Raw genomic sequence first — 25,073 nt, forward strand, 5'->3', positions numbered from 1 at the left:
TGACTTTTGTTGAAGAAAATAATCTTTTTCTTCCGCGTGTTCGTTTTCTTTCGGGTAGTGAGAATGTTGGTTATCCGAATGCAGGCTGGAGATCGATGAACAGTCACTTCAAAGCTTTTATTTTTACAGAATATTCCGGGCACAGTGAGTTCCCAGAAAATGTCAGCCTCTCACTAGTGCGAAGTTACAGTGGACTCACAACATTCTTATACTATTTTGAAGGGCGGTATCATAAAACCCTCAAGCCCCCAGTAAACAGCCCCCTCCCCCCCTCCCCTCCCGGACCTCACCAGACATGAGATAAAACTTTTACAAACATCATTCAATACACATTGACTTCGACCACAGATAAATGGTCTATTGTTGTGGAAATAGAGGAGGCCCCCCCAGACCTGCCGGCAACATGCAGAAAGTGCGACATCACTCACAAAGACACATCCACAGATAAAAAGTTCTACTGAGGAAATAAATAAATTAAAACAGTTATGACTAAATCTGGGCAGAAGACTCTCTTCATTCCTTCTTTCGAACTCAAAAGAGTCCGACACAAGCAGATAAACGTTTCAGAGAAAAATCCCAGCGGCATCTTCGTCGGATGCCTCAACAGTGGGCTCCTTTGGGGGAGCAATAGACTCAACCATCATATAAGAAGACTTATTTCGTATGTCCTGTTTTTCAATAGCAGTGGTAATAATTCTTTGGCAACGGGAACGAATACATGGAATACAGCATCACCCGCATGTGGTTAGCAAAGCAGCAAATACAGCGATAGATATCAAAATAGAGGATTATAAATCCAGGATATATGCAAGGGAGTGTGTGGAGAATCAATACTTCGCTTTATACGATGTGTTGTCGTTACGTTCAAGGTTGTACTGAGGGGCTTCCAGAAATACCAGATTGGCCTAAAAGTCAATATGAGAAAGAGTGTCGTGATGTAGCAGCAGATGGAGATGCGTTCCCACTTTGAAGCCATCTCGAGATGATGTTCTTGGATTGAAGAAAAAAGGGCGTTGTCAGCTTCTTCAGGACCTTAGGTTAGACTGCCTGGTCCCAGGATGAGCCACCAGGAATATTCTGCCCGTATACCGTGAACTCAACCTTTTTTTAATGATGTCCGTGGGAGCCGGCTTGCTACTCGGTTGTTGTTGGATGATTTCCTGGTGTAGGGATAATGGCTCCAGCCGGTGTCCTTGCCAGTCGGGTGGAGGAGATGTGATACCACGTATCACCTTTTCGGTTCAGGCGAACTACACACACTATATATATATATATATATATATATATACGGGGGACATTTAAGATTTGTGTTGGGTCTGATATTACAGATCCCCTTAGTTACCGACCGTGCACAAAGGAAAAACGAGGCAGAAGCTGTGCTTTCTTTCAATGCAACCGCGGCTGGGGAGAGAAGGGGAGACGTGAGACGTTAACTCACGCTCGGCTCCGTCCGACTCCCTCTCCTCCCCCGGCCACAAGTCGCTTTTATTACAGTTAAGTTTCAGTTTCGTTTCATATAAACATGGTTAAGTTTCTGTTTTCATATGTCATGGAAAAACACAGAACAGTTTGAGCAAGTTGAGCCGCGCCTTAGGCGCCACCTCTAAACGACAGTTGATAATATAAAAACATAAAAATATATACAGGATATTCTTTAAAATACACATAATGTTAAGACTACTGTTTTAAGCAACTTCACATTCCCTCCTGTTGTGGATTTAAAAGGACATCAGTAAATACTAAAACAATTAAGTTTTCTCAGTATTACTTCATTAATAGATTCACAACATTTGAACCATTCTCAGAAAATGGCGAAAACCCTTAACTTAAAGGGAAAAAATTCCATAACTCCCCCACCGCACGGTGACGAGAACCTCTTGGTCTGAGAATGGAACTGGATTTGAAGTTAGGAAAACACAATAAGATGAGGGTCACACTTTTGTGTCGGTCTCCACAGTGTCAACATAATCCTCTACGCGTAGTAAGTTATATTGATACATCTGGGCCACGAACATACGGGCGACTAATCTCTTAGACATTGGGACAATACAGCAGGAACAAATAACACATAATAAGATAAACATTATAATTATCAAAGTCCAAACAATGTCTGAAAAAGGGTCATCTTCTCCTTTGTTCTTCTTCTTTTTGACAAGAATCAGGGGGTAATCCCTTATCTGAGTTCGGTGACCTTTTTGCAGTGACTCTGGTGGATCCACGTCTCTCTCTCAGCGATTTTGAGAGCGGTGGGTGTGGTCAGGAGAACAACGAATGGGCCGTCCCAGCGTGGGCTCGACCATGTTTTCCTTTTTATCACCTTCACCAACACCAGGTCACCCGGGGTCACCGTCTCCTGTGCAGGGGGAAGAGAGGTAGAGGGCAGATGATTTGCTCTTGACACAGTCCGTTCTTTAAACAAGTCACATAACCATTTAGTCAGTGGATCTGCCTCTCCTGTTTTGTCTGACCATGGCTGATTTTCCCATAAGGGGAGCACAAAGGGTCTGCCTGTTACTGCCTCAAAGGGCGTGATCCCTTGTGGGTTTGGCGTTATTCTCATGTAAGTTTTTACTAGAGATAAACACTCAGGCCATGGTTTTTTGGTTTCTTCCATGGTCTTTTTGAGTCTTAGTTTAATAGTACCGTTGGTCCGTTCAACTAAGCCTGCGCTCTGTGGGTGGTATGCACAATGATTTTTTAGGGTGATCCCTAAATGGATGGCCATATTGTCAACGATGGTATTTACAAAATGGCTACCGTTATCACTCCACAAGACTCGTGGAATGCCATGTTCTGGTATTATGTGTTTACAAATAGCTTTAGCTACTGTGAGGGCGTTTGGATGTTTTGAAGGAACAAGTTCAACCCATTTAGTTAGTGAGTCTACTAACACTAAACAGTACTTGTGCTGACCACTTCTGTGTAGTTCAATAAAGTCCATGTGTAAAACTTCAAATGGGTAGGAGCCCACTGGGCATTTCCCTCTCTGTGGTCTTCAGTTTCCCTGAGCATTGTGACGACAACACACCATACATGACCTACAAAAAGTTTTAAAATAGGTTTGTAAGCCCTGTGGTATTGTCATTGTCTGTTCTACCATAGATATCATCCCTCCTGTTGAGACATGGGACTTCCCATGACTCAATGTGGCTACTGCGTGGAACAGACTGCGGGGGATGACTGGTCGGTCTTCTTTGTGGTAGAGGCCTTCTGGGGTGAGTTCAATGTTCATCATTTTCCATAGTGTTTTTTCTTTGTCTGGAGCGTTGTTTTGCATGTCAATTAGTACTTGTTTTGGAATGTTGTTGTGTTGTTGTGTTTCTTTCTGGTTGGCGAGCATGACGATCTTTGTTTTGACTTGGCCTGCTTGTTTGGCTGCCAAATCTGCTTTTGCATTTCCTACAGAAACGGCGTCTTTTGCTGAGGTGTGAGCTTTGCATTTGCATACTGCTATTTTGGAGGGTAGCAGTACAGCGGCCAAAAGGTCAGTGAGTAATTTGGCGTGTTGAACACGTTTTCCTGTTGATGTTTTCATTCCTCGTCGAGCCCACATGGCGGCAAAGATGTGCAATGTCGAGTGGGCATATTGGCTGTCGGTCCAAATTGTTACTGCTTTGTCTTTGAATAATTTACATGCTTCTGTTAGCGCGATGAGTTCTGCTGCTTGTGTTGACAGATTTCCTATTAATCGTCCGTTCTTCAGTGTCTTTTGTTGTGTGACCACAGCATAGCCTGTGTTGGTGTTGCCTAGTTCTTGAGGAACCATCTACAAACACTGCTTCTCCTTGTAAGGGTGTGTCTAACAAATCTCTTCTTGGTTTGCAGATTTCCTCGGTGGCTTCTGTGCAACTGTGTGGTGTCCCATCTGTCTCCACTGGGAGGAGACTTGCAGGATTGAGAGTGCTGCATCTCTTGATGGTAAGATGGGGTTGGGACAACAGTACAGCTGTTAGGCCAAGATGTCTTGCTGGTGAGAGAAATGACATCTTTGTTTGAGTCAAAAGAACATCTCCTGAGTGTGTTACTAGTAGAGTGGTGGGATGAAACAACACCAATTCGGCGGATGCTTGGACAGCCATTGCTGCGGCACACACTGCTTGGACACACTGGGGCAGGGCTCTGGCGACAGCATCAAGTTTCTTTGAGTAGTAGGCCACTGGTCGCATTTGTGTACCATGTTGTTGGAGTAGGACGGATGTCATGAATCCGTCTTTGCAGTCCACTGTTTGGGTGAACAGTTTCTTGTAGTCGGGTAGGCCCAAGGGGCCTGTGCTTGTGATGGTCTGTTTTATCTGATTGAACTTCTCATTAGCTTCTTTCGTCCATGTGATGGGATCGGCCAGGGCGATGTCTTCTTGGTAAATTAAATCCACCAGTGGTTGCGTTATTTCGGCGAAGTCCAGAACCCATAGACGGCAAAAGTTCACTAGGCCTAGGAAGGCCATCATCTGTCTTTTGGTCTTTGGTTTGGGGGCATCAAGGATAGCTTGTTTCCGATCAGAGGTTAGTTTTCTTCCTTCTGCCGATATGATGTGACCTAAGAAAACTACTTCGGTCTGAGTCCACTGTAGTTTGGTCAGTGAGGCTTTGTTTCCTGTCTTTGCCAGGTGTTGACACAGTTTCACTGCTTCTTCTTGATTTTCTTCTTTGGTTGGACTGGCGATGAGAATGTCATCTACGTAAATCAAGATTTGAGTGGTTTCACTGTGTTCATGGAGGCTCAGACAGTTGTTGATTTCTTGAGAGAAAATGGTGGGGCTCTCTGCATAGCCTTGGGGTAGTCTCGTATAGGTGTACTTCTTTTGATTAAAGGTGAAACCAAACCAATGACGGGCAGACTCGTGCAATGGGATGGAAAAGAAGGCGTTGCTTAGATCAATTACTGTGAACCATTTCTGTTGTGGCTTCAGCGCATTGAGTAGAGTGTGGGGGTCGGGGACGCAGGGGGCTCTCTGTTTTACTGCCTGATTTACGGCTCTTAAGTCGTGGACCATTCGCCAGGTCGTGGTGTCTGCTTTCTTTACTGGAAAGATTGGAGTGCTACAAGTTACCTTGGGGGCTTCTATGAGCACTCCAGCTTTTACCATGTTCATGATTACTGGTGTGATTCCTTCTTTGGCATCAGGTTTGAGTGGGTATTGATTGATTGGTGGGCGATAGTTTGTTCTTGGTTCAATTGTTACTTCTGTGGCTGTGGTCATTAGGCCCACATCGGTTTTTGACGCTGACCACAGCTGAGGTGGTATTTGATCCATGGCGTCTTTTAGTGCCAGGATCGTGGTTTCCTCCGGATGTCATGTACTTAGGTGGGTGCTGGGGACAAATGTTGTCACCCAGTTTAGTTTTTTCCTCCAGACCACGTTTCCTGATGACATGATGCGTTTAAATCTTCCATCTTGGCATGGAGTCCACGGGAGTCGTTGTTCGGACCATGTTACATCTCTTATTTTTGATCCTATGTCTTTCCATCTCCAGCCTGTTGGTTTTGCCAGTGAAATGTGGAAGGGATTGCCAAAGCCTTCATATGTGGTTAATGCATATATGTAATCTGGAAAGATTACTGTGGCTGCCATCCATCCTGCCTGTTCGTCCCAAATTAGGTCCTTTATTTGGGCCCGCATGGTTGTCAATCGGGACCATTGATCAAAGAAGTCTCTGTCCTCTTTGTTCGGGGCGAAGCGGATGGTGGAGTGAAGTGGGTACGTGGTTTGGGGCACCCAATTTGAATTTGGTAGGATTTGTTCTGGCATCTGTTGCAGATTGTTTGTTACTGATGTTGGACCTTTTTGGATCGGATCCAGACTGTAGAATGGGCGTGGTTTGTCTTTTCCTTCTAGCACTAACATCTGCATTGGTGTTTCTTGTCCTCTTTTTGTCACGACCATGCTAGAGCCTTTGACCATTAATACAAGGCTCATGGTTTTTATCAAATCTCGTCCGATGAGGTTTTCAGGACAACGAGGCACGTAAACGAAAGTTTGATCTGGGTATTCTGTTCCGTCTTCATCAATAATGGTCAGTGGTTCGGTAAAGTAATGGATGGCTGGTCTACCTCCCACTCCTATGACCATTATTGTGCTTTTTGACAATTTGACACCTGTTGGTAGATCAGTGATCACGGAGGATTGTGCTCCTGAATCCACAATGAATTTCAATGTTGTAGTGAATGGCCCTAAGCCTAGTTTTCTTACTGCTGGGTCAATAGAGGACATCTGGCTAAACAGGACTGTCAGGTCAAGCACCTCGACGATCGTTCTGGTGTCATCAGGGTTTTCATCACTTGACCTTTCCTGCTCGCGTCATTCGGTTGGATCCCAGTGGTCAGATTTTGGGGTCTCAATTTTTTGTTTGGAGCGGCAATCTCGGGCGAAGTGGCCGTACTTGCCACAATCGTAGCACACATCCTGTCTGGTGGCTGGTCGGCCTCTTCCTCTTCCGCGTCCACGTCCTCTACCCCGATTGGGTTGGTTTTGGTAGTAAATTGGTCCAGAAGGTGGAGGAGAGGCATGTTGAAAAAATGTGTGCATGGCATTGAAGACTGATGATTGCGCTTTTTGTCTTTTTAGGTCTTCAGCGTGTGAGGCCCAAGCTACGAGATCATTCACCGGGGCAGTTCGATGGCTCTTTCTAAAAGAGTATTTAGGGCGTTGTCTAGTTCTTGGCCTGGTTGGTAGACCTGGCCTCGTTGGTTGGCTGGAGCAAAGGCTCCTTGGAATCTTCCGACTCGATGTCCTGCGGTCAGACGTAGGACGCTTAGTAATTCATTGCCATTGAGGTGATAGGATCCATGTAGTTCTCTAATTGCAGCTGCCCATTTTTCAACGTTATCTTCAATGGGAGGAACTGATGCGCATGCGGCTACTTTTTCTTCTTCAGTCCATGGGCGATAGAGCAGCAAGGTCTGTGGATGGGCGGGTTGGCCAGGGTTTGGCATTCCATAAGCTGGGTTGGCTACAGCTACCATGGGATATGCTGCCACCTGCTGGATGTCTGGGTATAATTTTGTTGTTGCAGCCAGGACGTCTGCTGTTGGTTTGTTTGATCTTGTACGGCTTCCAATAGGAGGGGAGGCTCCGTCCCCAAAACTCGTGGAGGTGGAGTTTGGGGAGGAGGTAGACGGGGTAGGCGGTTCCCGCTGTTGGCTGACGTTTACTTCCTCTTCTGGATCATTTTGCTGTTGCACTTCAGCTGGTGCATTTCCGTTGTCTCTTCGTCTGGCGCCTGTTTCTTCCGTTGGTCTTATCTTCATCTGGTACATTTTTCTTTCTGTCTTTTCCTTTTTTCTTTTCTCACTTTCCAAAATGCTTTCTGCCCTCATTTTACACTGTTTTATCCACACTTCAACAGCACGTAGTTGTGCTTCCAATTTTTCTACATTCTTTCCCTTTTTAATCTTCTTTGCTCTTTTCTCCACTAAACTTTTCTTAACTTCCTCTTTGTTCCTGACATCTCTCAAAGACGGGTTAAAATCATACTTGGTCACCCAGGATTCCAGATACTTGCACGCATTAGCGTCAAAGCTTGCAATAAACTTAACATCCTGGTGTTGTTCTATTTCTTTTCTCAATGACTGGCCCATTGTTTCTACTCCGGAGCGGGCAGCAGTTACTCCCTTTCCTTATCACGCACGCACACACACACACACACACACACACACACACACACACACACACACACACACACACACACTCACACACACACACACACACTCACTCACTCACACACTCACTCTTTTCTGTGGTGCACCATTTTCTAATTTAAAACCATGTTTTGTGTTTTAGGCGATTATTTTTAATCGCAGTCAGTTCTGTTCTGACCTGATAAATCTTAGTTTTATTGAACACAGATATTTTGGTAAACAATGAGTGGGGAGGTGTAAATTATTACGTATTTACGGCAACGTTTAATTTCCTCTACCCGGGCACCCGAAAACTACACTTTTATTTAACAAGTTAAAAACTAGTCAATAAAAGTATTATGGATCTCATCTAATAAAACCGTGATCCCTTTGATGCCCGGATCATATATACCATGGGTTTTTCTATCTTCACGGGCCAACGCCCAAGCGCTTTGCTTTTACTCCCCACTTTTCTATTTTATGTTACTTCTACAGTATATTTAGTGTTCCTTTTTCAAACTTTTGTGTAAATCGTGATAATTAAACAGCATAATACCTGTTAGTCCTCGGTGCCGGTCTGGTTCGCAGGACCCGGTGTCCGGGCGAACGGCCGGGGCCGGAGCGGGGAGACCCGTCCCGCAAGGGGAGACGCTGTCGACAGATTCTCGGTGTCCTCGGTTCGGCGGCGGTCGTCCGTCCAGATGCAGGTCCCGGGTTTCGGCACCAGTTAAATGTTGGGTCTGATATTACAGATCCCCTTAGTTACCGACCGTGCACAAAGGAAAAACGAGGCAGAAGCTGTGCTTTGTTTCAATGCAACCGCGGCTGGGGAGAGAAGGGGAGACGTGAGACGTTAACTCACGCTCGGCTCCGTCCGACTCCCTCTCCTCCCCCGGCCACAAGTCGCTTTTATTACAGTTAAGTTTCAGTTTCGTTTCATATAAACATGGTTAAGTTTCTGTTTTCATATGTCATGGAAAAACACAGAACAGTTTGAGCAAGTTGAGCCGCGCCTTAGGCGCCGCCTCTAAACGACAGTTGATAATATAAAAACAGAAAAATATATACAGGATATTCTTTAAAATACACATAATGTTAAGACTACTGTTTTAAGCAACTTCACAATTTGCATGTCAAATGCGATGCCAAATAAATAAAATAAAAATCCAAATCGTCCAAAGATAAAAAAATAAATATTCATTCATAGGGCTGGACAATTATGGAAAAAAAAATAATCATGATTAATTTGATTGTGATTGAAATCGCGATTAATAAATATTTTAGTTATTCATTGATTTTAAAACATAATAGTTTTTCAACTACTAAAACTCAACTGTACTCAAAACTATGATCATAGCCTTCCCCATTCATCCCTTCACATTGAACACTTTATTCTTAAACACTATTTATTCTTTTTGTCAAATATAAAATAACCGCAGCAGTGAAAAGTCAATATTTTGTCCAGAATTCATTTGATAACTTCATTATTTCTCATGTTCAATTAATACCTTTAAAAACAAATTTTTCCACTTGCTGTCAAGTGAAGATGACATCACCTGTCCTGAGGAAGTACAGAACAACCAATAATGGCTCACCTGTTTTCTGGGTTTGGCCAGTAAACTGATCCATGATAGGTCGTTACCTACTTCCTCAGCACAGGTGATGTCATCTTCGGTCAACAGCAAGTGGAATTTTTTTTTTCCTCACTCACTCACGCAAACACGCACACAGACAAACATGGTCTCCCAGGCGGGGAAGCGAACCAACACCACCTGCACCGAAAGCAAGTGGCGATACCACTCCGCCACCCGTAGCCCAGAAGTACAAATATTAGTTTTTAAAGCTATTAATTGTACATGAAAAATATTGAAGTTACCACATTAATTATTGACAAAATATTAACTTTTTACTGCTGACAATGGCTTAATGAGTCAAGTATCCCTTTAAGCATTACATTACTCACGATCATATTTATTTTATCGGATGCTATTTTCACAAGTCTGGAGTAGTAGTCGGTCTTCACTCCAGCATTCTTAGTGAGAGTTAACCCTGTTACTGAGTTCTGAACTCTACCCCAAAACCTTGAATGTGACCCCACCCAGTGTATATACAAGTGTGTGTGTGTGGTGCATTAAAATTGGGAGCAGGTGAACCGGAGCAGAGGGAAAGGATATCCCCCTCTGCTCCGATCCACCTGCCTCCCAGGCATGTCAGTGAGTGTATGCGGTGCATTAAAAAAAATAAATAGGGGAGGGGGGGGGGATACGGACAGGGGGCCGCAGCACTGCTCTATACTGTGGTCTGCCCCAACCAATGCCCCCCCCCCCACACACACACAGTTGTGTGGTGCATTAAAATTGGAGGGGAGTTGTAGGGCGAAGACGGTGTTTCCCCCCCAAAGTGTGTTATGTGCCCTATATGTCTATAAAAGTGTATTGTGCAAAACTAGTACAGTGAGCCCCACCCCCAACCGGACGGGGGCGGGAGGCTCACCCGCCCACCAAACCCCAATCCACCCCACCGGGACCCCGGCGGGCATATGGGACCAGCCCGGCAGGGCGATAGGGCTCGCCCCCCGCATACTGGACCCGCCCGAGGTGCCAGGAGGTCCACCAGAGCGGGTCGGGCACAACACCAACCCACACGCCCTCCCGGCCCCCGGAGCGCCGAGACCCGTGCCACGGATGGAGCCCCCGGCCCAGGGGAGGGGGAGGAAGGCGGACAAGGGAGGGGGAAGGTACGGGGGGGGAGACGACAAGAAGGGCAGGAGGCAGCGGCAGGGCCGCAGAGAGAGGGGGAGAGGAGGAGGAAGGGTGACAAAGGAAAAGGGACAGGGAGGCGGAGGACGGGCGGGGAGAGGCGAGGTCAGCCATACCATTGTCAGCCATACCAATGGGCACATTATTGTCAGGGATAGGGACCATTGTTTCTTGGAAAAGGCAAACCTGTTACAAACACAACAAACGTAATTAGTTATTAAAGTTTGGTCATTGCTTGTCTATCTGTCTCTCTATCAATCAATCTCTCTATCAATCAATCTGTCAATCAATCTGTCAATCAATCTGTCAATCTATCTATCTATCTATCTAGCTATCTATGTATCTACTAGTCTACTTGACTGAGCCATACATTTATCATATACTAGTAAGATGTCGTTTAATAATCTGTTGAATGTTATAGTTAACATCTGAATAAAGATGCAATTTATTTCAAGACCTGTAATGCCCCTTTGCTGTGGATTACCTTCCATATTGCATGACAGAGTTGTAGTCATAGGGAGTGCCAAGGTTTCTTGTATTGAGCTTTATGAAATTGTTCTCCATTCCTGCAGGAAATTGTTGACAGTTAAGTTATATATATAGATAGATATAGATACACACACACACACAGACACACACACAGGTTGTCTTGCAGATTTTAATGTGAACCCACCAGACTGAACATTCTGAAGGAAGATTCTAATACATATGATTGTCCCTGTCAGATCGACTCTGTTCATGATGGAATCCCAGGGCAACAAATGAATAACACCTGCAAGAGAACAAAGAATAAGGAATCTTCATTAACGTGAAAAAAAGTACATGTATTTGTATGCTGCAATATGTGTAAGTGATTATGAAGTCTTATTCAGTGCAATCTGTTGCAGTGCTTTTGCTCACCAAAAAAAATTGGTTTCATTAGAAATATTGCTGTGTATCTGATCCAAATGGCATTGCAATCAAAACTGAACTGTTGATCTTTCAACTCATAATCATATTTTGATGTCAAAACCCTTTTTTGTACAGCCAAAATAAAGGAATTTCTCTCACTGTTCAAATACATTTGGATGAAAGTGGAAATGTCACAAAATGTTCATGGAACCAGGCTAGTGTGTGGATTGTGTTTTCCATACCCTGAGAGGGACAGGATGTCCACAAAGTCCCTTTGTCGATTCCGTGGGGTGAAGCGAATGCAAGTGGATGCCGCAAAGGACCGCAGGCCATTAACTATAGTCTCTCTTTCTCGAGTAGCTTGGTTAAAAGTAAAAAGAGATGCAGTGTTTTTATTTTTAAACATTAGAAAAGAATAAATGACATAATGTCTAAGAAAAGGTTTTGGCAAACAGGAGGTGCCCTAAAGGAAATTTGTTCTGTATCATTGGGTTAAAATGCATCCAGAAAGTATTCACAGCGCTTTAGCAATAAGAAAAGAAACACTTTAGTTAATTTACTGTAGCTAGTAAGTCTTAAGTAACGTATAAGCAAAAATGCTGCTAGTGCCACGACAAAATATGCACAATCAAAACATTACAGTATGTTACATTTTTGGCATGATGCAAGTACACTCTAAAAAGAGGATTGTTTAACTAATTTAAGATTACAAATTGAATTGTTGACCAACTTAAAAAAATAAATTGCTTCAAGTGGTAACACATGATTGAATGAAGTTAGTACAAAGTGAATATGTTACGTTTAAGTGATTATGAGTTAATTAAACTTATTATAATATTTGGATTGGAATCACTTTGGATGAACTTAATTCAGGTGAATTATGAATATATTAAGTTTTATGAAATCACATAAACTTAATATAATCACTTTGGACAAAATTAATTCAATCGTGTGAAACGTTTTTTTTAATTGGTCAATTTATAATCTTAAATTGGTTCAACAATTCTCTTTTTAGAGTGTAGAGAGATTTCAAAAGTGGATGCTTAAATGTATCTATATTATATATTTTTTTAAGGGAGGAGTTAACACATCAAAAAGCTCAACATAAAATTCATAAACAAACAAAATTGTCACTAATTGAATGAGATGGTGATGCATGTGTTAAAGCTTGGAGGAAAAGTTGTGGTTTATAATTTGAACCTTACATTATTTACTACGACTATAAATAATCGAGTCAGAAAGTCCGCTGCATTCTTGATTTCATACGGGCACATGTGCATATCAATGGAACTGTCTGCATACGCAATTACTTTGAAGCAATCGGCCTTTGTCAGATACTAATTATAACTATCAACTTGTACAATGGAAATAAATACAACCACTATAGTTCAGTGCATACTTTGTTATGCACTGGCAGTGTATTATTATAATTTATATCCATGCAAATGCACCTCATGATAGTTATTAATGAAAAGCATCACCTCCCAAACGCAAGAGCAGAGTAAGTGCAAGCCAGCAGGGGGCAGGAGAGAGAAGTTAATTTCAATGTATGGTCCCAATTTGTTGTATGTTGTGTTTTTGTTTTGCTTTACTTGAAAGGAAAACATGAGGAGGTATTGCTGCAAGATATTGAGGCAAAAGATTTTTTTAGTGAAGGTGCAACAATCAAAAAATATGAAGTTGCTTTTAACCACTCAAGGAACAGCAATATGGCGTTCACTTTTTAAAGCTAGATTTTTTTTAATTCATTTAATTTAACGTATGGTTAGCTTCACTTTCTGTTAAATCCATTATTGCTCTTTTTTTTACCATGAGATTTCACCAAAAAATACACACTAATAATAAATACTGAAAATAAATAATGATGTGGTTATTAAAGGCTATTAAATGTTAAACTAAAGGCGCTCCAAAAGGGAGGATGTCTAAACTACAAATAAAACAATATCACTCCTTAACTAAAACTATACTGTGGCTATACAAAGTTACAAACCAAAGTTCACTCAAGAGACAGGACAACAAGGCTGAGGACGGTGACAGGAGGCGGCGGGGGCGAGGGAGCCGGAACCAGGGGACTCTCCTTGACTGGCTTGACTTGGCTAACGTGGAACGTTGGATGAACACGAAGGGACCGAGGCAGGCGAAGACGGACAGCGGCCAGGTTCATCACCTTGGAGATGGGGTACGGGCCGACAAACCGCGGTGCCAACTTTTGGCATGGCACCTTCAAGTGGAGGTTCTTGGAGGACAGCCACACTTTATGCCCCGGCTAGTATGCTGGAGCAGGTCTCTTTTCATCAGCTGCTCGCTTGACTCTGTCCCTCTGGCACTCCAGTACCTGCCGAGCAGCTGCCCAGATGCGATGGCAGCGGCTGACCAAGGCATGAGCAGAAGGAACAGAGGCCTCAGTCTCCAGGTTAGCAAAGAAGTGAGGATCGTAGCCAAAAACACATTTGAATGGGGTGAGTCCTGTGGCAGAAGTAGGCAGCGAGTTATGGGTATGCTCAACCCAGAACCAGGTGTTTGCTCCACGTTGAAGGATTCTGGGAGACTCTGCACCGGGGACCGGTTTCTAACTGTTGGTTGAGGCGCTCTGACTAGCCGTTAGCCTCAGGGTGGTAACCTGAGGTTAGGCTGGCTTTGGCTCCGACTAAGCGGCAAAACTCCCTCCAGAAGCGAGACACAAACTGGGGCCACAAGTCCGACACAATGTCTCTAGGGAACCCATGAACTCGAAAGACGTGGTTAATCATGACCTCAGCCGTTTCCTTGGCTGAGGGAAGCTTAGGCAATGCTATGAATCTGACCATTTTAGAAAATCTGTAGACTACATTGAGAACTGTGGTTTTACCTCGGGAGATGGGGAGTCCTGTGGCAAAGTCCAAGGATATTTCTGATTAATCTGATTTATTTCCAGTTTTGATTATTTTAATGACAAGCAACAAAAGTTTGATCATGGTCGACAAGAGAATTCAAAAGGATTAAAAGGGAGGAACGCATCTTTTCAAAGATCCGTCTATATAGTATTTTACTCGTGATTGTATTATGCACAAGCAAAGCTATTTTTATTAACATTTTATAAATAAAGACATGACTGATGGTTAAATTTTACATATGACTTGAATTGTAATGTTACCATACAGTTGACATCAAATACATGCTAATCTGTCCTCCACTTTATCAGCTGTGAGATTTTGCTGGCATGCTCTGAGGGCCTCAATCAACTCTCCCGTATGAGCTTTGGATCCACGACTCTTCCTCCATTCCTTGAGGAGCTCTCTGGCTGTCTCTTCCAGATCTGTTGGATACTTCATCGAGATAGACTCCAGCTTACTTTCATTCAAACACAGCTTGCGTCCTAACTTTCGCCAGGAACGCCCTACATTCTCGGCAATCACTTCTGTGGCAATGTCCAGCTTGGCTGTAAGGGGGGGGAGAAACGGGGACATTTAATATTTGCATGTCAAATGCGATGCCAATTAAATTAAATAAAAATCCAAATCGTCCAAAGATTAAAAAAATATATAAATAAATATTCATTCATAGGGCTGGACAATTATAGAAAAAATAATAATCATGATTAATTTGATTGTGATTGAAATCGCGATTAATGAATATTTTAGTTATTCATTGATTTTAAAACATAATAGTTTTTCAACTACTAAAACTCAACTATACTCAAAACTATGATCATAGCCTTCCCCATTCATCCCTTCACGTTGAACACTTTATTCTTAAACCCTATTTATTATTTTTGTCAACTATAAAATAACCTTGTAGATATGTGAATTTCAAGCCTCTTGCATTTTCATTCTTTATTTTCATTCTTAAAGGGATACTTGACTCATTGAGCCATTTTCAGCAGTAAAAAGTTAATATTTTGTCCAGAATTCATTTGATAACTTCATTATTTTTCATGTTCAATTAATACCTTTAAAAACTAATTTTTCTACTTGCTGTCAAGTGAAGATGACATCACCTGTCCTGAGGAAGTACAGAACAACCAATAATGGCTCACCTGTTTTCTGGGTTTGGCCAGTAAACTGATCCATGATTGGTCGTTACCTACTTCCTCAGCACAGGTGATGTCATCTTCGGTCAACAGCAAGTGGAATTTTTTTTCCCCTCACTTACTCACGCAAACACGCACACAGACAAACATGGTCTCCCAGGCGGTGAAGCGAACCAACACCACCTGCACCGAAAGCAAGTGGCAATACCACTCCGCCACCCGGAGCCCACAAGTACAAATATTAATTTTTAAAGCTATTAATTGTACATGAAAAATATTGAAGTTACCACATTAATTATTGACAAAATATTAACCTTTTACTGCTGACAATGGCTTAATGAGTCAAGTATCCCTTTAAGCATTACATTACTCACGATCATATTTATTTTATCGGATGCTATTTTCACAAGTCTGGAGGAGACTTCGTGGGCTAACCAGTGACCTCAGGGATTGTATTTTGTGCTATGCTATGTCGTGTGGAAATGTGTGTTGTTATGACAAAAAAAAGTCCTTGAAACAAAGAGTCATTGATTATTCATTGCAATATTCATGTTGGTGATACGTGATTTTAATGTGTGCAACCAACGTCCATACTTTTTTAAAATATAAATCCAACAGATTTTTTTTCTCCAGTGGATACTATATGTATAGAAATGGGAAATGATAAATAACCCAAATTTTAATACAGTTTTAAGGAGATATAAAGGTCTTTGTTTAAAATTGTCAATGTTTATTGGGGTAATTTTAGGCATCAAAAGTACTACTGATATCAGTGCTTGGTATCTGTGACTACTCAAGACTTTAGTACTTGTACTGGTATGTGTCTGAAAAATAAGTGGGATTGAAAACCCTAATTATAATATACAATATATCAGGGGTGCCCAAGTCCGGTCCTCAAGAGCCCCTATTGAGCCTGTTTTCCATGTTTCTCTCCACCAACACACCTGATTCTTGGTCAGGATCGTTGTTGGGCTTCTGCAAAGCTCGCTAATGAGCTGATCAATAGATTCAGCTGCGTTGGAGGAGGGAGACATGGAAAACAGGCTAGATGAGTGCTCTCGAGGACCGGACTTGGGCACCGCTGCAATATATAATAAATAAATAAATAAGGTTATCCTTACTTACTAAGATGAAAACACAAATATGACCGCTTGATGATCAATTAGGTAAGAAACAAAGTTTCTTACATTTGAAGTACAGCGAAAAAACGAATACATGAAAAAATAACTGGCAGTGGATATTGTGGATATGACTGGCAACTCTCCTGCTAGCGTTATTTTGCCGCTTTGCTTCGCCCCCTACTTTAATTCACGAAGTTTTCATTTTGTTTTGCCACAACTGATAAACAAACAAAAACTTCAAGCTGTTATTGGCAGCCTAATCCGATTCCTAACCATAACACCCAAAAATTCAAATAAAGTTCAAAGCGAGACTCGAACCGGTGACCTCGCAGCGCTATCGGGGTCTTAACATTTACGCCACGAACTAGTTCACATTCACTGGCGCAATTACTTCTACTACTTCTACTACTTGTACTGTAGCTTTCGCGTGATTCACGGCAAAATAGCGCCAAATGGCGCGTTGCCGGTCATGACCAAATATCCACTCCGTAAATAAATCGAACGATTTCTGCAGTTCACTAAAAATGTAGCAACTAAAAGGTGACAAATAGAATATGTTTCTCCGTTACCACGCCGTCACATTAAAACCATGCAGTCTAAAATGTATGAAACGTATCAGTTCATAGCGTGTAAAATGAAACTATACCTCTCTCCGTTTCGCAAAGTTGGGGAGTTTCCGGTGGTGACTGAAAGCTGCTCAACTTTTCCGACAGATCCTGTCGTTTTATTTCTTTAAGAAGTTTCGACAGCAACTCTGTGTCATCTTGACTTAGCACACCTTTCTCAGTCAAAGACTGGAACAGTTTGCATCCGCTGTCGATCTTTTCCAACTCCCTTTTTCCAACTTTGTCGCCGCACAGGTACTTGAGACAGGCCAGTTGTTCGGCGCTAAGATGGTTGGATATGTCCAGTAAAAGTGCGTTAAAATGTAAAGAGCCCATTGTTTGACGCGGAGATTTCTTTGAAACGATCGTCCTGAAACCAGTTAGTTTTACTTTCACTTCCGTGTGTCTGGGGCAGAGTATCGGTAAAATTAGCAAGAGACTGTCCCTACTGGCGAGATTAAAGAGCACAGTCCACCGACAATGTGTCAACATTTCTGGCTTCCGATTTAACTCTTCATAACACCATTACAGCCCTTACTGGCCATCTAACATGAAAAGACGAAGTCAAGTCAGCCATACAGAAGTTTATTCATACTAGGTATTACAATAATAATAAAGTAAAGTATAAAAAAAAAAAGCCCATCGTGTGGTGTCTTTCACGTAATAAAACTATAAATAATACATGGATATAAATGCATACTTGCTTGGGTATAAAATTAAATAAATAAATATCATTTAAAAATATATGCTGAGATAAGACCAGTCCCGCATTGGGGGAGAACACCCCAGGAGTCCACCAACAAAGGTCCCATTCTCATTTGAAAATAAGAGACGATAAAATTTGCACATATTACTGTAATTACCCCAGATAATAATAATAAAAATAATAATAATAATAATAAAGAAACCATCCTTTCAGTATTGGAAGACCAGTCCCGTGTTTCGGACACTAGTCCAGACCGCCCAGGTTACCACCAAAAGAGGTCCCATCCAAATCTGGCGTTGCATTTCAAAATAAAGTTAAACTGAAAGCTATTTCATTGTTATTAGTATTCCTGTCATTCGCTGTCTCTTAAAAATTGACTTTTTGCGTTATTATAACTATATTTTATTGATGTCAATGCAGGTGTTGTGTGCGTGTGTGTGCGTGCGTGTGTAAACTGTCAGTCCTTTGCATTAATCAGTATCCAAAATGTTGAGCTCATAAAAATTGGTGACCCCTGTTCTACATTAACCTAAGAACAACAGCAAAATAAAGTTAAACTGAAAGCTATTTCATTGTTATTAGTATCCCTGTCATTTGCTGTCTCTTAAAAATTGACTCTTTGCGTTATTATAACTATATTTTATTGATGTCAATGCAGGTTTTGTGTGTGTGTAAACTGTCAGTTCAAAAAGTTGAGCTCATAACAATTGGTGACCCCTGTTCTACATTAATCTAAGAACAACAGTTAAAAGCAGTTTTACTGCACTGTTGAATATATCATTTTATTGTCAATGGTGCAGTATTTTACATAGTAATCAAATGTAGCATTAGCTTAAGATGCAGGAGGTGAGTACAGAGCAACAATTGACATTCACATTTTACAGAAACATGGAACATGTAAAACAACAGAAAATAAACCAGAGAATGTCCCCCGTAATTTATATAAGGACATGAAAGAAAGAACAGATAAGCAAGATGTGAGCAAAGATTGTAAGATAATAAATCAAGCAAGGTAACGAGTTTTTGGCTGGCTTTGGTTAAAGGTACGAGCTGCAGTTATAAAGAATGTTTACCCGACGAATGTCAATGGGGCTCATTTTGTCAGCCCTACCAATGGGTACATTATTGTCAGGGATAGGGACTATTGTTGCTTGTCCGTTCTTGGAAAAGGCAAACCTGTTACAAACACAACAAACGTAATTAGTTATTTATTTTTATTTTTTCGATTTGACATCATCATTGCTCTCCTTTTTAAAAAAAAAAAAAATTAAAAAAATGTTTTTTCTCTCATTTTTCTTTCTTTTTTTTTAAATATATATATACATATTATATAGATATACACACACACACACATATATATATATATATATATATATATATATATATATATATATATATATTTTGTATGTGGGTGAGTATGTGTATGTGCGTGTGTGTGTGCGTGCGTGCGTGCGAGCGTGTGTGTATTCATCAGTTCCCCTAAAGCCCATTAAAAAAAATCCCATACTAATAATATAATATAATAATAAATTGCCAAATGCAGAGACATCAATGTAAGTTATCACGATGTAGTGGCTCTCGCTAACAGACAGAATTAAGTAACCAGAATTAGGTTAAAAAATTCTATATACGTAGACCATGTTTCTATAAATTTTGATATTTGGTTTTTATTTGAGGCAGATATTTTTTCCATTAAAATGTGATTTATGAGGAGGTTAGACCATTGGTTGATATTCAGAGTTTGTTTATTTTTCCAGTTAACAAGAACAGTTTTTTTAGCGATAGTAAGGGCTACAAGTGCAGATTGAAATTGTTTATGTGGTAAGTCAGTAATTAGTTATTAATGTTTGGTCATTGCTTGTCTATCTGTCTCTCTATCAATCAATCTGTCAATCTATCTGTCAATCTATCTACTGTATCTATCTATCTGTCTATCTATCTATCTATCTATCTATCCATCCATCTATCTATTTACTAGTCTACTTGACTGAGCCATACATTTATCATATACTAGTAAGATGTTTAATAATCTGTTGAATGTTATAGTTAACATCTGAATAAAGATACAATTTATTTCAAGATCTGTAATGCCCCTTTGCTGTGGATTACCTTCCATATTGCATGACAGAGTTGTAATCATAGGGAGTGCCAAGGTTTCTTGTATTGAGCTTCATGAAATTGTTCTCCATTCCTGCAGGAAATTGTTGACAATTAAGTTATATATATAGATAGACACACACACACACAGACACACACACAGGTTGTCTTGCAGATTTTAATGTGAACCCACCAGACTGAACATTCTGAAGGACGATTCTAACATGATTGTCCCTGTCAGATCGAGTCTGTTCATGATTGAATCCCAGGGCGTGGAGCAGTTCATGTTGGACTATCTTTTCGTAAACACAGCCCCGGCGATTCAGAGACACTGTTTGACCACCACCACGACGTCCAACAAATGAATAACACCTGCAAGAGACCAAAGAATAAGGAATCTTCATTTACGTGAAAAAAAAAGTACATGTATTTGTATGCTGCAATATGTGTAAGTGATTATGAAGTCTTATTCAGTGCAATCTGTTGCAGTGCTTTTGCTCACCAAAAAATTTGGGTTTCATTAGAAATATTGCTGTGTATCTGATCCAAATGGCATTGCAATCAAAACTGAACTGTTGATCTTTCAACTCATAATCATATTTTGATGTCAAAACCCTTTTTTGTACAGCCAAAATAAAGGAATTTCTCTCACTTTTCAAATACATTTGGATGAAAGTGGAAATGTCACAAAATGTTCATGAGTGGCTAGTGTGTGGATTGTGTTTTCCATACCCTGAGCGGGACAGGATGTCCACAAAGTCCCTTTGTCGATTCCGTGGGGTGAAGCGAATGCAAGTGGATGCCGCGAAGGACCGCAGGCCATTAACTATAGTCTCTCTTTCTCGAGTAGCTTGGTTAAAAGTAAAAAGAGATGCAGTGTTTTTATTTTTAAACATTAGAAAAGAATAAATGACAATGTCTAAGAAAAGGTTTTGGCAAACAGAAGGTGCCCTAAAGGAAATTTGTTCTGTATCATTGGGTTAAAATGCATCCAGAAAGTATTCACAGCGCTTTAGCAATAAGAAAAGAAACACTTTAGTTAATTTACTGTAGCTAGTAAGTCTTAAGTAACGTATAAGCAAAAATGCTGCTAGTGCCACGACAAAATATGCACAATCAAAACATTATGTTACATTTTTGGCATGATGCAAGTACACTCTAAAAAGAGGATTGCTTAACTAATTTAAGATTACAAATTGAATTGTTGACCAACTTAAAAAAAGAAATCGCTTCAAGTGGTAACACATGATTGAATGAAGTTAGTACAAAATGAATATGTTACGTTTATGTCAGTAAGGTGGGGGCTTTAGGACCCAGATGCGGGAAGGCAGGGCAAGGAGGCAGAGGTGCAGTCCAAAAAGACGTTTTAATATCTAATAAAAAAAAAAAACCTAACTTCAAAATACAAAATAAACTGAACTAACAAAACATGAAGCTAAACATGACAAAACAACTAAGGCGAGACTAACAACATGACATGGATCCTGATCAGGCGAAGAGGTCAGCGTGACGTGGCGAAAGACTTACGACAGTTGCAACAGCAAAAATGAACCGACACAGACAGGGGGGAGACAACCGACTAAATACACCAACACTAATGACATGACAAGACACACCTGGCTGAGGGCACTGATTGGATGACACATGAGGGTAATGGGGAAAGGTGGACACAATCAGGGTTGACACCACACGAGGAAGGGCAAGTGACCAGAAACGAGAGGAGTCAGACTTTTCACAATAAAACAGGAAATGACAAGACAAGGGGAAAACACAAGGAAAACATGACAGGGAGTAAACAAGACTGAAAATAAACATGACAGTTTAAGTGATTATGAGTTAATTAAACTTAATATTTGGATTGGAATCACTTTGGATGAACTTAATTCAGGTGAATTATGAATATATTAAGTTTTATGAAATCACATAAACTTAATATATTCACTTTGGACAAAATTAATTCAATCGTGTGAAACTTTTTTTTTAATTGGTCAATTTATAATCTTAAATTGGTTCAACAATTCTCTTTTTAGAGTGTAGAGAGTGTCAAAAGTGGATGCTTAAATGTATCTATATTATACATATTTTTAAGGGAGGAGTTAACACATCAAAAAGCTCAACATAAAATTCATAAACAAACAAAATTGTCACTAATTGGATGAGAAGGTGATGCATGTGTTAAAGCTTGGAGGAAAAGTTGTGGTTTATAATTTGAACCTTACATTATTTACTACGACTATAAATAATCGAGTCAGAAAGTCCGCTGCATTCTTGATTTCATACGGGCACATGTGCATATCAATGGAACTGTCTGCATACGCAATTACTTTGAAGCAATCGGTCTTTGTCAGATACTAATTATAACTATCAACTTGTACAATGGAAATAAATACAACCACTATAGTTCAGTTCATACTTTGTTATGCACTGGCAGTGTATTATTATAATTTATATCCATGCAAATGCTCCTCATGATAGTTATTAATGAAAAGCATCACCTCCCAAATGCAAGAGCAGAGTAAGTGCAAGCCAGCAGGGGGCAGGAGACAGAGGTTCATTTCAATGTATGGTCCCAATTTGTTGTATGTTGTGTTTTTGTTTTGCTTTACTTGAAAGGAAAACATGAGGAGATATTGCTGCAACATATTGAGGCTAAAGATTTTGTTTAGTGAAGGTGCAACAATCAAAAAATATGAAGTTGCTTTTAACCACTCAAGGAACAGCAATATGGCGTTCACTTTTTAAAGCTAGATGATTACTTACAGTATTCTCTGGAAATACTATACGGCACATAGACAAATCCATCCGAAGCTTTTGGCCACCGGCACCTGTCTCTTGTGCACTGATCAGCATTCTGTAGTCCAGTTGGTACGGCTATGTCTCCAAACATCACAAGAGGTTCATTTGGGTTCTTGCCTAGAAAATTATAGTTTTTATTATTGTAAGTCGCTGCATTTGCAATTTTACACTTGTTTCTTAACAAATGCATAGCATGCATAATTCACAACAACAACAGAAATGCTTTATAGCTTTCAAATGTTTACAAAGACATGAATGTCATTGAGTTATGGCTGTTTGCTATAATAGTCAATAACAAACGTTTTTCATTTGATCTTGCTCAGACTTTATCGGCATTGTTATATCACTCTCCTAAACCTGTGTACCGAATTGCTGGAGCTTAGATGTCTTTTTTTTCCAGATCATGCAAACTTTCATCTGCATAACCCTCAACAGTTAGTGCATGATTTCTTTACGTTCAGTCCTAAAACTGTCCAAATTTACAATTATTGCATTTTATAATAGCACCACCATGGGTGGATTGATCAGAAAAATATTACAGTACCAGTGGTAGACATGCATGGGGGATGCATGGGATTTTACACATGTTCACACTTTTCACACTTCCATATATAACAGTGTTTAGGTGAAAATAGTCAGGTAGGATATAAAAGCAAACAAATACTGTATCTTCACTTTTAAAACTACTCGGTCAAAAATAACCCAATTTTGATATTAAAAAAAAAATTGGGTCAATTTGATGGGGTTATCTCGTGTTTTTATTTGTTACAGTGGACACTGAATAATATGGCTGCAATGTGTTGTAAACTTACCGAGCTTATATGTAACATTTTCAACATGAACATCATACAAATCAACTTGCGAATGTGATTGGTTAGCTAGGTTCCAATCATGTCCACTGCAATCATCTATGGGTCCGAAGGGTTTAAGAGTATATACTTCAACATTAAAAATATAACTTTAGTTAAAAATCTTCCACCAACGGCTGGATTAACAATTATAGAAACATATTAAATGAGGTTGGTTATTGCAATGCATTTTATTTAGGGCAGCCAGTCCCCCTTTGTCTCATGACTCACCACTAACTGACAAATTCTAAATAAAATAAATAAATAAAACAGAGGTAATCCTCTAATACTGTACTTCAAATACATCACTATCTTGCTAGAAAGCAATAAACAGAAGCGAGATTAACATACCAACATTAACATTTGCCTTTTCAATCAGCGTGGAAACACTGAAATCATCATCGGCAATGGTGTTGCCTTTGAGAAAGAAGCATAAGAAACACACAAATGTCATTATTTATTGCAATTATTGTCAGTTGTTTTATTTCATAGAATCTATGCCTGTCTTACCTGAGTGTTTGTTCGTCTTTACGAGATAACCCTGAAATAGAATAATTAAGTGGGTTACGTGAAATGAAAAAACGGAATCGTGTAGTGAATTCATACCCTTTCATTATTGTCTTTTAAGTCATTAAGTCGTGGATAGAGTGCACAAAAAAAAGCTTGCTGATGAGCTGATCTCATATCAGCTGTGTTGGAGAAAGGAAACATCCAAAACCTGCAGGACACCGGCCCTTGAGGACCGCGTGTGCCCACCCCTGCTTAGAGTATAAGCCATAAATGTATCATGTACAACATTATACTGACTTTAAATGTAATCATTTTCATTTGTTAGTTTATTTTCACACATGTTCTCAATGATTCCCATTAAAATCAGGGTCGTGAATATTTATTTATTTATTTATTAAAATTCTTGAAATACTTGACTAAAATAATATAATGCAAATAATATAAAATATAAAATAAGACAAAATACCATAGAAAAATGGATGATAAGAAAATGATCAGTCCTTACTTTTATGCTGAAACTCTGGACAGAGGAAAGGAGGAAACTCAGTGCTGCAATGTGGAAGATCATGACTGCTGATAGAATAGCCCACCATGAAAGTAGCAATAGAAGTGTTCCACCTTATATATGGGAAAGACAACCTATTGTTGTCCATATAAGGCATGTTACTTACAAGAATGGTCAAGGAAATACAAACGACAGCTCCAAATTCACATTTAAACACTATCCAATTTTGACTGTCTCTTTCTTGAAATGATAACAAATAGATCATCTCCAACGTTTATCTGTTTGTCTATTTTTATTTTAAATTTTTAAAAAAAAATTAATTTTTTTATTTTATTTTTTGGGGTCCACTGACTCATCCGGCAGCAATGCCTTTATCACTGATGGCAACATGCACAAACGAGCCACATCATGACCACTTGTACAAAAACAAATAAGAGATTGTCAAATTTTGGATTCATTTTCGACGGACATTGTCAGAGTGGTATTCATTTGAAGTATTATTGTGGATGTAGTTTAGAATGTTGCAGATTAGAAGAACCTTCAATGGAATATTTGTAACCTTTTTTTGGGTAACTAATTGAGGTAACCAAAATATTAGACAGATATTA

The 25,073-nt window shown here is 40.1% G+C and overlaps 3 protein-coding genes across 4 annotated transcripts; all 3 read right to left on the minus strand.

The window, feature by feature from the left end:
• Window positions 1–8,896: 8,896 nt before the first annotated feature.
• Window positions 8,897–13,530, minus strand: LOC144050114 (uncharacterized). Of its 2 annotated transcripts, none has more exons than XM_077563090.1 (5): window positions 13,436–13,530; window positions 11,511–11,628; window positions 11,051–11,149; window positions 10,862–10,943; window positions 8,897–10,563 (listed from the first exon to the last, which is right to left on the minus strand). In XM_077563090.1, the coding sequence occupies exons 2-5, from the start codon at window positions 11,599–11,601 to the stop codon at window positions 10,041–10,043; spliced, it is 795 nt and encodes a 264-aa protein (XP_077419216.1). In that variant the 5' UTR covers window positions 11,602–11,628; window positions 13,436–13,530; the 3' UTR covers window positions 8,897–10,040. The 2 variants fall into 2 exon arrangements, with proteins under 2 accessions (XP_077419216.1, XP_077419215.1); XM_077563089.1 differs by lacking the exon at window positions 13,436–13,530 and adding an exon at window positions 13,259–13,393.
• Window positions 13,531–14,407: 877 nt separating this feature from the next.
• Window positions 14,408–17,371, minus strand: fadd (Fas (tnfrsf6)-associated via death domain). Its single transcript, XM_077563091.1, has 2 exons — window positions 17,045–17,371; window positions 14,408–14,686 (listed from the first exon to the last, which is right to left on the minus strand). The coding sequence occupies exons 1-2, from the start codon at window positions 17,337–17,339 to the stop codon at window positions 14,415–14,417; spliced, it is 567 nt and encodes a 188-aa protein (XP_077419217.1). The 5' UTR covers window positions 17,340–17,371; the 3' UTR covers window positions 14,408–14,414.
• Window positions 17,372–18,464: 1,093 nt separating this feature from the next.
• LOC144050113 (high choriolytic enzyme 1-like) lies at window positions 18,465–24,542 on the minus strand. Its single transcript, XM_077563088.1, has 8 exons — window positions 24,466–24,542; window positions 23,961–23,991; window positions 23,802–23,867; window positions 22,567–22,719; window positions 20,539–20,656; window positions 20,000–20,178; window positions 19,819–19,900; window positions 18,465–18,885 (listed from the first exon to the last, which is right to left on the minus strand). Exons 1-8 carry the CDS (start codon window positions 24,526–24,528, stop codon window positions 18,747–18,749), a joined length of 831 nt encoding a protein of 276 aa, XP_077419214.1. The 5' UTR covers window positions 24,529–24,542; the 3' UTR covers window positions 18,465–18,746.
• Window positions 24,543–25,073: the final 531 nt, after the last annotated feature.

The sequence above is a fragment of the Vanacampus margaritifer genome, chromosome 4 (assembly GCF_051991255.1).
Source record: "Vanacampus margaritifer isolate UIUO_Vmar chromosome 4, RoL_Vmar_1.0, whole genome shotgun sequence".
Classification (NCBI taxonomy): Eukaryota; Metazoa; Chordata; class Actinopteri; order Syngnathiformes; family Syngnathidae; genus Vanacampus; species Vanacampus margaritifer.